Consider the following 13391-nt stretch of genomic DNA (forward strand, 5'->3'; position numbering starts at 1 on the left):
ATCTATTTTTCTGTTTTTACAAAGATAAATGCAGACTTTTTTTAATGGATTTTGTCAAAGCTATATTCTTCTTGATGGTTTAGAAACATCTGATGCAAGTATTTTTTTTCTTTCTTGCAGAGAGAAAAAACAGAAGATACAAGACATCAAAAACAACATAAAAGAGGCTATCGAGGTATAAACATCTATGAGCTGTGTTTATTTGGAAAATGGCAAAATAGATGGCAGCAAATCCTACAATTTACCTTTTTAGTTACAATAAAAGACGTATTCTGCTTTTCTGTATTTGTGATACTTAATTGATCACCATACCAGTGATTGATCTTTCTCTCACTTCACTTTGAGTCAATGTTTATTGACATAACCATATTCAGTTATTGCCAGAACACCATCAAAAAGGGACAAAAGAAAAAAAAGAACAATAAAGAGTTTAAGAACTCTCGACTTTCTTTAATAGAAAAGTAATTGATACAGATAGCATAAAAACGTAAGAATATAATTTTTGGAAAAATAAGGAGAAATATTAAATATTTAATAAATACATAAGTGTTTACAAACAGGGCAAGGGCGGCACAGTGGCTAAGTGGGTAGCACTGTCGCCTCACAGCAAAAAGGTCCTTGGTTTGATCCCCAAGTGGGGCGATCCGGGTCCTTTCTGTGTGGAGTTTGCATGTTCTCCCCATGTCTTCGTGAGTTTACAGGTGCTCCGGACTATTTATTACCAGGACGCACTAGAAAAGCAGTTTGCACTGCTTCTATTTCGGGTGTTATTGTCACCCCTAGGTGGGAGCAGTGTCTCATTGCAGTGAAAAAAGCTCATTTTACACCGTTTGTAAGCAATATTATTATATCATCATGTCCCCATCGGTCCGTGGAATTATATCTTCTATGAAACCGGTCCGTGGTGCAAAAAAGGTTGGGAGACGCTGCTCTAAAGTGCTTTAGCATTCACAGTTTTGCTATCTTATTAATTTTTTGTTTGATATATAAGGGCGACACAGGGGCTCAGTGGGTTGCACTGTCGCCTCACAGCAAGAAGGTCCTGGGTTCTAATCCCAGGTGGAGTGGTCCTTTCTGTGTGAAATTTGCATGTTCTCCTCGTGTCTGCGTGGGTTTCCTTTGGTAGCTTTGGTTTCCTTCTGCAGTGAGGTGAATGGGAGATACAAAATTGTCCATGACTCTGTTTGACATTAAAGATTTGAACTGACGAATTTTGTATAATGAGTAATAAGCTGCCCTGTCATGAATCTAACCAAAAGTGTGTAAAACATGACGTTAAAATCCTAATCAATAAATAAATAAATATTTATGATGTCCAGCAGGTTTAGGTTAGAAGTAGATTCACTAAAATGTTTTAAGCTTAGACATTTTCACCTGTCCTGATAGAAGTTTAGTGTCTAATTAATATATTTTTTTAATTAGTCACATAATGAGTGCTAATGTGTATAAATATGTAAAAAAAAATCTGTTATTGTTTCTATTTTTAACATCTTGTGAAAAAGTGCAGCACTGTCTTTAGTGTTGCTGTTGCATTGCTACCAGTCTCTGACATTGGAAGCCAATATATCTTGTCATCAAAACTAACAAAATGCATTTGATAAAAGACTGTTTATTCTCTGCCAGTTGTTTTGTTTATATCTTTCAGTTATTAATTTTACGTGGTTTACATGTCAGCAACAATAGTGTTTATATTTTTGACTGTCTTTTCAGACTATAGTTGCAGCAATGAATACTCTAGCTCCACCTGTCCAGCTTGCCTGTCCAGAAAACCAACGACGAATCGAGTACATCATCAACTTATCAAATCAGAAAGACTTTGAGTTCACGTCTGTAAGTATTAGACTTTGTCATATCAAGTTTGGGGTTTGAGTTTGGGAAAAGTTATGTCAGTAAAGATACAGGCTAACTTATTTATATCCACTACTCAGGTGTGCAGCCTGTCCAGATGATAGAAATTACCTACATTGGCCATCTTGATATGTTTTGCTTGTGCAGAGCTCTAGGGCGCTTGTCAAATGTTCAGATTTTAAAATATATAAATATTAAAAGTAAGGTTGAGATTTATAACATTTGTTTTCTAAATGCAGTATTATCTCACATTATTTAGGGATTTTAGTGTGTATACTGATTTTGACTAATATATTTTCTTATAGTCACAAGTGTTAAAACAATCACCTGAACTATAAAAAAAAAAAAAGGGTTTGTCACTTCATTTAGGCGAATAAGTTCATGGCTTTTAGATCATATTTTGAGTTGTTTGTTATTTTGAGTTGGTGGTTATTTTACATGTCACTACGCCACCATCACTTTGCGGGTGTTGGCTGCACAGATGGGTCAGCTTTCTCCAATGCCCTATGTCTCTTGTCACTTTCACCTGTTAATGCATTTGACCCTGATAATGCTGTCTTGTGTCACTTGCCTCTGATGCAAAAAATCAGAATTAGTTACTGTCTTATGCCGGTTACGATGAGAATCAGAAAAAGTTTGGAAACAATTGGTCAAATTCCATGCTTTATAATTTTTGAATTTTCAGCTGGAAACAAATATGCACATGATTTAAGAGAAACCAGGATTATCATCGGATTAAGTGACCTTCTTCCATTGCTCCAGTGTTAAATTTCTATGCCTACCTGCCCACTTAAAGCATTTTCAATTGTGGTCAGAGGATAGCATGAGTACTTTGACATACTAGCGACTACGCAGTCAACGATTTGGCCCGTTTCAAAGTTACTCAGGACTTTTTAATATTTTATATGTTGTATCACAGCTGTTTAAAAAGATACTTTTTGTTTATTGTGAAGTTGAAAAAAAAAAAAAAAAGTTTGTATGTGGTAAAAAATAAGCCCTAGTATTTAACAGGATTCGTGTAATTGGCTGAGTGGCTAGCAGTCTGCATCAGGTTTCCTAAACGTTAAATACAGAGCAGTGACTGGTCTAATGTTTTCCCTTCTAATGTCACATGTTCCTGATTGTCAGTCATTAGCCAACTAGTTATGCCTTTGTATTTAATATTTCTGATTAAACACTTTGTCGTAGCTAAGAGGGCCATTGCTGTTATTTTGCAATCTGGGCGCAGAATACTACATGTATAGAAAAAAACAAGGTTAGAACAATATTCAAACAAATTGCATGGTTAAAACTGGCATTGTTTCAATCATTGCAGAAAAAAGCACACACAACAGGTACTTTGTTGATACCAGCTCACTCCAAGTTCAAGGTTTGAAACCATTCATTACAGATGGCATGAATAGCCATTTTGTATGCAAGCTGTTTTATGTATTTTCATGCATGTAGAGACAAAGGCATTTGTTTATTGGTGTGAATAAATAACTGTCTTCTGAGCGTATATTTTGCTCATAAACGCATTGCTATTACTACCATCCACTATATTGTCTTTTTAATACAAAAGGGTGCCTTCCTTAAAATATTATGGGCTATTTATCTTGCCGTGGACAATGCTTTATGTACAATTAGATACAGATAGGTTCTAAACAACAAGCCTGTACAAAGTGAACTACATCATATACAACAGTTTATTGTTGTTTTTTTTATATATATAATTTTCCCCACTTTTTTGTTCATGTAGCCGCCCAACCCAGTCAGAAGGCAGAGCTGAGATTCGATACGATATATTCGAAACCCCAACTCTGGTGCGCTAGCGTACTTTACAGCTGCGCCACCTGAGCGGCCCAGTTTATTGTTTTTAATGGTTCATTTGCATAAAAGGTCGAAGTGGTATGGCTCAAAGAAGTATTACTTGGGTATCCAGATTTAAAAAAACTTTATTAAAAATACCCCTTAAAGTTGATAGACCACCTTATAGAGATGTGTTTTTTTTTTTTTGAGAAATACAGTTGTTTAAGATGTTGTCAATACATGAATTGATTAATTACACCCTTATCTACACTTATGATGCCTCTTTGCTAAGACACACACATTGTAAATACGAAATAAACCAAGGTGACAAAGAAAAATTTCTGTATGGCAATGATGCAGGTGCCGGCAGACACTGCCCTGTGTAATGAGGGCAAAGTGAGGTGAGATCAGTATAAAGGTTATGTGATAGTCTATAAAGTCCTCTGTATTACAGACATGATATGGGGCCCATGCCCATTTTTATATTAGTACAAAGGCATTGTTCTGTTAAAAGCTTTTTTTAAGTAAAAATTCAGTAGTTGTATTAATACTGTTAAACTATACCCAAGCGTAAACTAAACTGTACATTCAGAATATAAAAAGACCAATTTTCTTCTTTTTTCAGGAGTTTTATGAGAATGCAAAAAAGCTATGGCAGGATGAAGGAGTGAAGGCCTGTTACGAGCGCTCCAATGAATATCAGCTGATCGACTGCGCACAGTAGTGAGTGTTTAATCTCTGAGGCACCTTATGATTGTATTAGCATATTGGCCTATATTTACTATAAAAATACTGTGGAAGTATTTAGACCATTTGACCACTTAATGATGAAGTGAAAGCATTTATTTTAAGTTTTTGAAAGTTACATTTAAAAATCTTGTTTGCAAAGGTGTTTAGACCCTTTAGGCTGGCATTCAGTTATCAGGTGTAACCTGTTTGCTCTAATTATCCTAAACGTGTCTAGAAGTCAACTGGAATTCACCTGTTGCAAATTGAGTTGATTGGACATAATTTGGAAAGGCACACACCTGGATGTATGAGGGCCCACCAATCAAGGATATAAATCTGTCCTTTTAGTATTCACACGACCACAGTTGGTCTAAATATTTAAGAAATGTAAAAAGCTTGGCACTCTAACACTTTATGAATCAGAGACTATGGCAGAGTGACTTTTTGTCAGGGAGTTGAGAGAGCGCAATGGTCACTCCTAAAAGCTTCAGAGGTTTTGTGCAGAAATTGAGGAACCTGTTGGATAGACAACCATCTTTGCAAGACTATTAATTCAGTAGTGGAAAAAGTGGCCACTGCTGAGTACAATGCATATAACTACTTGCTTGGACTTTGCTTAACAGCATGTATAGTACTCTGGCAACACAAGGAAAAAGATTCTCTGGTCTGATGAGACAAAAAAATATCTCTGGGAGCTGAAGTGCAAGCGCTATGGTAAAAACAGTCCTTGCACTTCACCCGACTAATGCAATCTCCACTGTGAAACCATGGTGGTGGCAGCATCATGCTATGAAGCTGCTTTTTGACAACAGGCACAGGGAGACTGGTAAGAATTTAGAAATGGATGAATCCAGCCAAATAATTTTTTGGAAAACTTTCCCCCAGACTACACACAGACTGGGTTTCAACAGCCAAAACAAAACTGGCATGGTTCTGGGGCAAGTCTCTAAGTTCTAACATTCTGGTACCACATAAAGGTATCCTGTGGTGTCAACGCCTTGTTGGCTTAGTGCTGTTTTGGTAGCATGCAAGGTATAAGTCTACTGCCCGTTATGTTTGTTACCCATGCAAACCCCAAACAACCAATTAATTAAAAGAACATATTTAATACTGTAATCAAAGGAGTTGGTTTTGTATGTATACCAGAGTATTGGCTAATACTAGATTTTGTTTAGCTTTAAGTAATAAAAACAAAAACCAGTGTAAAGGTTTAATGCTTAAAACATGTTTTTTTATGATTCTGTTTGTATATTTTTACTGAAACAAAATACTGCAAAGTAAGCTTATTTTGCTTTTGTGCTTTATGAAGTGACAGAAACAAATACTACCAGTCCACCATGTATGCACAACAATAGACAGACAGACGGTAGTTCTACAATTACTGACTGTTGTCCATCTGTTTCTCTGCATGCTTTGTTAGCACCCTTTTCATGCTGTTCTTCAATGGTCTGGACCACCACAGAGCAGGTATTATTTGGTTGGTGGATCATTCTCAGCACTGCAGTGACAATGACATGATGGTGGTGTGTAGGGGTGGGCGATATAATATCGTTCACGGTAATACCGGTATAGTTGTAAACTCTTACAAATAAAGTTGTAATTTTTGCCATATCGCGATATTGATAGCAAACGTGCGTCACTCACTCTCAAGCGCGTAACAGTGAGATAATGGCGACCAATGCAGAGAGTAGTACCGGAGTTAGAACTGAGGATGAACTAGTCCCTAAAAGGGGAGCTACATCACTAGTGTGGAAAGTTTTCGGATACAGAAGGTCAGACTCCAAACAAACGACTGTAATTTGCAAAACGTGCAAAAATACTGTAACAACAAACAGTGGCAACATCACATTTATTTCAGCACCTAAAGCAAAAGCACCCGCGTGAGTACGAGGAGTGTCAGTCACTGCGTGAGTCCGAGAATGACGTGAGGCTAAAAACTGTGTCAGTGAACGCACAGAATACACAGGTTACCACACAGGTTACCTTCTGAGAACATTTAAAACACAAAAGCGCATATGAGCATGGAAACTGAATCACTGAGTCAATGAGTCGGAAACGACTCTCTTCAGATGAATTTTTCATTGGATTCGAATCAGAAAACTGTGCTCTATGGTAAAGATTCATTCATGTTGCTCACTCTGTGGGCAAACAACTCCGATTCAAGAGATTCAGATATATAAACCAATCAGAGCTTCGAATTTAGACTTTGGGTGGAATTTCAAGCTCTCTCTTCATTGGTTGCTGTATAATTGACAGACACGCTTGATCAAATATTAAACGTTTTCGGGATTTTTTTATGCTCATTTATTTGAAGTAAAACAGAGCAGAAATGTGATTGTGAGATTCTGCTGGTTTGTTTAATATAAATGTTGTCAATATTAATACAAATACAGCCTTATAATAATACAAAATATAAACAATAATTAGTCAGAATTGATCAGAACTACAATGTTTTGTGTTTTGTATAAGAGAACTTATAAACAATATAAGGTAAAATAAGGGCGGTGGCCTGCCATTGTACTTTAAGTTTACATTATATCATATCGTATATCACCACTTCTCAAAAGCATATGGAGATATGAGTTTTTTAGCCATATCGCCCAGCCCTACTGCTTAATTTAATGTATATTTAGTAACATTTGTACCTTAGATTTCCTGAGTATCTGCAAAACAAAGGTGTTTTTAAAATAAACTTTTTTTAAAAAGTGTTCTTATATATCGCGAGTGAATATCGTTATCGCAAAAATATCCCAAAATATCGTGATATTATTTAAAGGCCATATCGCCCACCCCTAGTGGTGTGTTAGTGTGTGTTGTGCTGGTATGAGTGTATCGGACACAGCAGCGCTGCTGGAGTTAAATAACGTGTCCACTCACTGTCCACTCTATTACACACCTACCTAGTTGGTCCAAGTCAAGTCAACTTTATTTATATAGCGCTTTTTACAATAGACATTGTCTCAAAGCAACTTTACAAAATCCAGGACCAACAGATACAAAAAACCCCTGTTGAGTAAGCCGAGGGCGACTGTGGCAAGGAAAAACTCCCTGAAAATTACAGAAGAAACCTTGAGAGGAACCAGACTCAGCAGGGCCCATCCTTCTTGGGTGGCCTGGAGGATACTTTAAATAAATACACGATTTACACAGAGCATACGAACACAGAATTAAATGATCTAAAAGTTATAACTGGTAATAAATAGATAAATAGATAAATAATAATAGAGTTGTTCTTCGCTGTAGTCTTCAATAATGTCTGTAGTGATTTCTTGTCATTCTTGGTGCAATTACTCCAGACCCGTCACATCCGGCAGGAGCAGTATAGTTGTCACGGCAGTCTTGACTTTAATCCTTAGCCTCGGCGGGTAAACAGGTTTCCATCAGAATGCCTTTGGAGTAACAAAGAATGTAGTTAATAATGTACAATGCTAGTTGAGTAAAACAGTTTTACAGAGAGTTTTAGACTCCGGCAGCCCTAATTATTACAGCATAACTAAAAGGGAGAGCGAGCAGGTAACAAGGTCATGAAGGCTTTCACAGGACATCAGCGCCCACCTCTCCTACCCAAACCTGAGTGATCGGACAAGAGAGGCAGAACGACAGCAACCCAACATCCCTGATCACCACAAGTTTCTATTACCAAGAACCCCCAAGCTCTGTGCCTTTGTCTATATTAATCAAAAGCCTGAGAAAATAAATATGTTTTCAGTCTAGACTTAAACATTGAGACTGTGTCCGAATCCCGAATAGAGGCAGGAAGATTATTCCAAAGTTGTGGAGCTTTGTAAGAAAATGCTCTTCCACCAGCTGTGGTCTTTTTAATTTTAGGAACTAGTAGTAACCCTGCATCTTGTGAACGAAGTGGACGTGCTGGGCTGTAGTGATTAATAAGTTCACTCAGATACTGTGGAGCCAGACCATGTAGCGCTTTATAGGTTAGTAAAAGTATTTTGTAATTAATGCGGAATTTAACTGGCAGCCAGTGTAGAGATGATAGAACAGGACTGATATGATCAAATTTTTTAGTTCTAGTTAGCACTCGAGCTGCTGCATTTTGAACTAACTGGAGTTTGTTTATGGATCTACCAGAGCATCCAGTTAGAAGAGCATTACAATAATCTAACCGAGAAGTTATGAACGCATGGATCAGTTTTTCATGTGTGTATCAAAGGAAAGATCTGAATCTATTGTGACACCCAAGTTTTTTACATCTGGGCTGGGAGTAACAGAGAAAGTGTTTAGGTTTAGCACCAGGTTAGACAACTTGTCTCTTGCAGCTTTAGAGCCAACAAGTAAAACCTCTGTTTTATCTGAATTAAGTAAAAGAAAATTACATGACATCCAGTTTTTTATGTCGTTTACACAATCTTCTATCTTACTGATTGTGTCAGTATCATTTGGTTTGGCTGATATATACAGCTGTGTGTCATCTGCATAGCAGTGAAATTTTATGCCATGTTTATGAATAATTTCACCTAGTGGAAGCATATAGAGTGTAAATAATAGCGGTCCAAGTACCGACCCCTGTGGAACACCACACTTTACTTTTGTAGTTTCCGAACATTTATTATTTACATAAACAAATTGCGAGCGGTCAGTCAGATATGATTTGAACCAAGAGAGTGCGAGTCCTTTAACACCTACTGTATTTTCTAGCCTATCCAGTAAAATGTTATGATCGACCGTATCAAACGCTGCGCTAAGATCTAATAGAACAAGAAAAGAGACACATCCATTATCAGAAGACATTAACAACTCGTTAACTACTCTAATTAATGCGGTTTCGGGACTATGATTGGGTCTAAATCCTGATTGAAATTTTTCATGAATACAATTTTCATCAATTTTCTCTTTTCAAAGAGCATAACTGTTTGGAAACTACTTTTTCTAATATTTTAGAGACAAAAGGAAGGTTTGAAATTTGCCTATAATTAGCTAGTACATGTGGATCAAGATTAGGTTTTTTAATCAGGGGTTTAATAACGGCACTTTTAAACAATTTAGGTACGTACCCAAGGCTAAGGGATGCATTGATTAATGTAAGAAGGGGCTCTACAATAGCTGGGAGTAAATCTTTAAGTAAACGAGTTGGAACAGGATCGAGTATACATGATGATGACTTAGATGATTTAATCAACACAGTTAGTTCATTTTGGGAGATTGGATTAAAGGAATTTAGTTGGATTAACTCGTTACTATTATCACCAATGCTGCTTGGAGTGAGTCCATACTTAGCATTGGCAAGTGACACACTTTGACTCTGAAGTCGTATTTTTTCTATCTTGTCATTAAAGAATTTTAAAAAATCATCGCTGGTAGAGTCAGGTGGTATATTAGATTCAGTTTCATTGACGTTCTTAGTTAATTTGGACACTGTCTCAAAAAGGAATCTAGGATTGTTTTTATTTTTCTCTATTAGGGACGAATAATATAAAGATTGAGCTTTTATAAGTGCATGTTTATACTCAGTTAGAGCATCTTTCCAAGCTATCTTATACACCTCCAGTGTAGTGACGCCACTTGCGTTCTAATTTCCGTGCTGCTTGTTTAAGAGCGCATGTGTGGTCATTGTACCAAGGAGCAAGTTTTTTCTCCCTAATCAGTTTAGTTTTGAGTGGGGCTACGTTATCTAAGGTTGTGCGCAGTACGGTTTCTAGGTTTTGAGTTGCCTGATCTAGTTCTTTAGGTTCTGATGCTGATATATTTGGTAATTCTGGTAGGCAGTTTATGAACGCTGCTGCAGTTGCAGATGTAATAGTGCGCTTACATTTAAAACGATGTGGTTGCTGTATATTATTGGACAGGGACACTTCATAAATTAGTAGGGAGTGATCAGAAATTAAGTCATTCTGTGGTACGATTACCAGGTTGTCTATGTTTATACCATAAGTAAGTATTAAATCTAAGGTATGTTTACAGCGGTGAGTGGGTCCTGTTACATTTTGGGTGATGCCTAAGGATTCTAAAATAGAATCGCAATTTTGAGTGGATTACACTTATCCTCATAATGAATATTAAAGTCACCAACAATTAAAGCTTTCTTAGTTGATAAGACTAATTTAGAAAGAAAATCGGCAAATTCGTTAAGAAATTCTGAGTAAGGACCAGGAGGTCGATAAACAGTAACCAGTTTAAACATACTAGTTTTATCAGATGAACATTTATTGGTTATGTCAGAGATAAGAACTTCAAACGAGTTTGTTATGGGAGATGATTTTACAGTAAGACCTATGTCTTTATCATAAATTGTGGCTATTCCTCCACCACGACCGCTAAGACGTGGCTTATGTTCATAACTGTAACCCGGAGGAGATGCTTCATTTAAACTTAGATACTCATCAGGTCTAGCCCAGGTCTCGGTTAAACAAAGTGCACTAAGACTATTATCTGTAATTATTTCATTTACAATTACTGTTTTGCATGCAAGTGACCTGATGTTTAGAAGTCCTAACTTTAGTTTAGCCTTACTAGGGTTTTCATGATGCTCATTTAGATTAATTTTAATTAAGTTATTATGACATACTTTTTGATTTTGTTTTGGCTTACACCTGCTACGGTAAACAGACACAGTCTCAATGGTTTGTGACCTAAGGATTCCGGGTGACGTCCGATGGCGACTCGCAGACAGTCGGTTAGGCCTGTTTGTCTGCTGCCTGGTCTTGGCTCTGGATAGTCATTTAACACTATCTGCCGCTACACTAACGCGGTGGTAAAGCCTGTCACCTATGCTGCAAGAAATGCGAGCAGCACCCTCCCACGTGGAGTGGACACCATCCCGCTTCAAAAGACCAGGCCTTCCCTCAAAGGTGGACCAGTTATCTACAAAATCGCGGTTCAGCGACAACAACCTGCTGTAGGTTTCGCCACTGGGTCGAATCGGTAAGGGGCCAGAGCACACTACTGCCTCAGACATCGACCTAGCTAACTCACACACCTCTTTAACATTATTCTTAGTAACCTCAGACTGCCGTAAGCGAACATCATTAGTGCCGACGTGGATAACAATCTTCGAAAATCTACGATTAGCATTAGCCAGCACTTTCAGATTTGCTCTGATGTCAGGCGCCCTGGCCCCCTGGAATACAAGTGACTATGGTTGCTGGTGTCTCTATGGGGGTTGCAATACGCACGTGTCGGAGCTGAGAATCTCCTATAACCAGAGCACTTACATTAACAGGCTTCTCAGCGGGTGGGTCACTGAGTGGGGAAAACCTGTTGGACACGTGCAACTGAGATGGTCGGTGCTTTGCCCTACGACTATGTCGCCGAGATGTCACCCAGTCGCCCCGCTGTGAGGGCTCTAATGCCGGAGTCTGGGGTTCTGTACCTGAACTGCTGGCATTCGGGACTGCTACAGCTGAATCTAAGCACTCACTAGTAGTAGTCTGTTCTAACGCCCGAATGCGCCCTTCTAACACTGAGATCTTCTTCCTCAGGCTAACAACTAATCTACACTTATCACATATAAAGTTATCACTAAACACGGAGAAGGAATAACTGAACATGTTGCACTCGGAACATGGATATAAAGCTCCTGCTGGGGCCATAATAACAGTACTTAGCTTTAGAAGATGAGTTGAAGTTGATGAGTTGATATGTTGGTTTCACCGGCGCTTCTGCTGGTAGTCACAGAAAAACGGCTTTAGTTCCGGACGAAACAGGCGATGATGAGCTGAAATACAAAACCAACAACCAAACAACACAAACGCGCTTCGTTCGGATAAAACGGCTGTAATTCTAAAGGAAAACGGTGTTTATGCTCTGGTGTACAAAACAAAACGCGGTTCCTACAGACAGAAAACGGTTTTAACTCCCCACAAAACAAAGGTGTTTAAGCGCTGAAGTACAAAAACAAACAAACACAAACGTGCTTTGTTTCCGACAAAACCGGCTGTAATTCTAAAGGAAAACGGTGTTTATGCGCTCATGTACAAAACAAATAAACAGAACGCGGTTCCTACGAACAGAAAACGGCTTTAACTCTCCACAAAACAAAGGTGTTTAAGCGCTAAAATACAAAAACAAACAAACACAAACGCGCTTCGTGCGGACAGAAAGCGGTTTTAATTCTGGATGAATAATATGTTTATGCGCTGAATTACAAAACAAACTAAAACCGGCTTCGTTCGGATGCCGGTAGCAGAAGTTTTCACAAGCGCTTTTTTACGATAGACAAAATAACACTATATCAACTACGCGCGAAAGATTAACTTTTAAAACATACGTACATAAAAAGTTATTTAGCTAATGGCTACAAACAAACAAACAACTAGGCTACAGTCTCAGCGTGCGTACCACTCCAGACAGGTGTAAAAACACTGTCTGTAAAAACCCTGTAGATGTAAAGTCAGAGACGATCGCTCATCTATTGATGCTGTTTGAGTTGGTCATCTTCTAGACCTTCATCAGTGGTCACAGGACGCTGCCCACGGGGCGCTGTTGGCTGGATATTTTTGGTTGGTGGACTATTGTCAGTCCAGCAGTGACAGTGGTGTTTAAAAACTCCAGCAGCGCTGCTGTCTCTTATCCACTCATACCAGCACAACACACACTTACACACCAGCAGCATGTCAGTGTCACTGCAGTGCTGAGAATGACCCACCACCCAAATAACACCTGCTCTGTGGGGGTCCTGGGAGAGTCCTGACCATTGAAGAACAGCATGAAAGGGGGCTAACAAAGCATACAGAGAAACAGATGGACTACAGTCAAGAATTGTAGAACTACAAAGTGCTTCTATATGGTAAGTGGAGCTGAAAAAATGGACAGTGAGTGTACAAACAAAGAGGTGGTTTTAATGTTATAGCTGATCGGTGTATGTGCAAACAACTACCCATCTATATAGACAGACAGATGTGCATACATGTTAATGCATTCTGTGGTCCCGTGGAACTGCATATATTTTAGGCTAATATAAAATAATGGGGTTGTTTTGACACTTATACACTGACAATAACATAAGTATAATATACAAAACACTGAAATACAATTAAAAAACAAGGTAAAAAATCAATATAAAAATACAA

The 13391-nt window shown here is 38.2% G+C and overlaps 1 protein-coding gene across 1 annotated transcript in view; it reads left to right on the plus strand.

Annotated features, from left to right (window-relative positions):
- LOC134318328 (guanine nucleotide-binding protein G(s) subunit alpha) overlaps positions 1 to 13391 on the plus strand; it is a 100748-nt gene that overhangs the window by 57277 nt on the left and 30080 nt on the right. The window contains exons 3-5 of the mRNA XM_062999190.1: positions 121 to 175; positions 1711 to 1830; positions 4262 to 4359. Of these exons, the coding sequence (XP_062855260.1) occupies positions 121 to 175; positions 1711 to 1830; positions 4262 to 4359 (273 nt within the window). The remainder of the gene's footprint in view (positions 1 to 120; positions 176 to 1710; positions 1831 to 4261; positions 4360 to 13391) is intronic.

The sequence above is a fragment of the Trichomycterus rosablanca genome, chromosome 7, assembly GCF_030014385.1.
Source record: "Trichomycterus rosablanca isolate fTriRos1 chromosome 7, fTriRos1.hap1, whole genome shotgun sequence".
NCBI classification, from domain to species: Eukaryota; Metazoa; Chordata; class Actinopteri; order Siluriformes; family Trichomycteridae; genus Trichomycterus; species Trichomycterus rosablanca.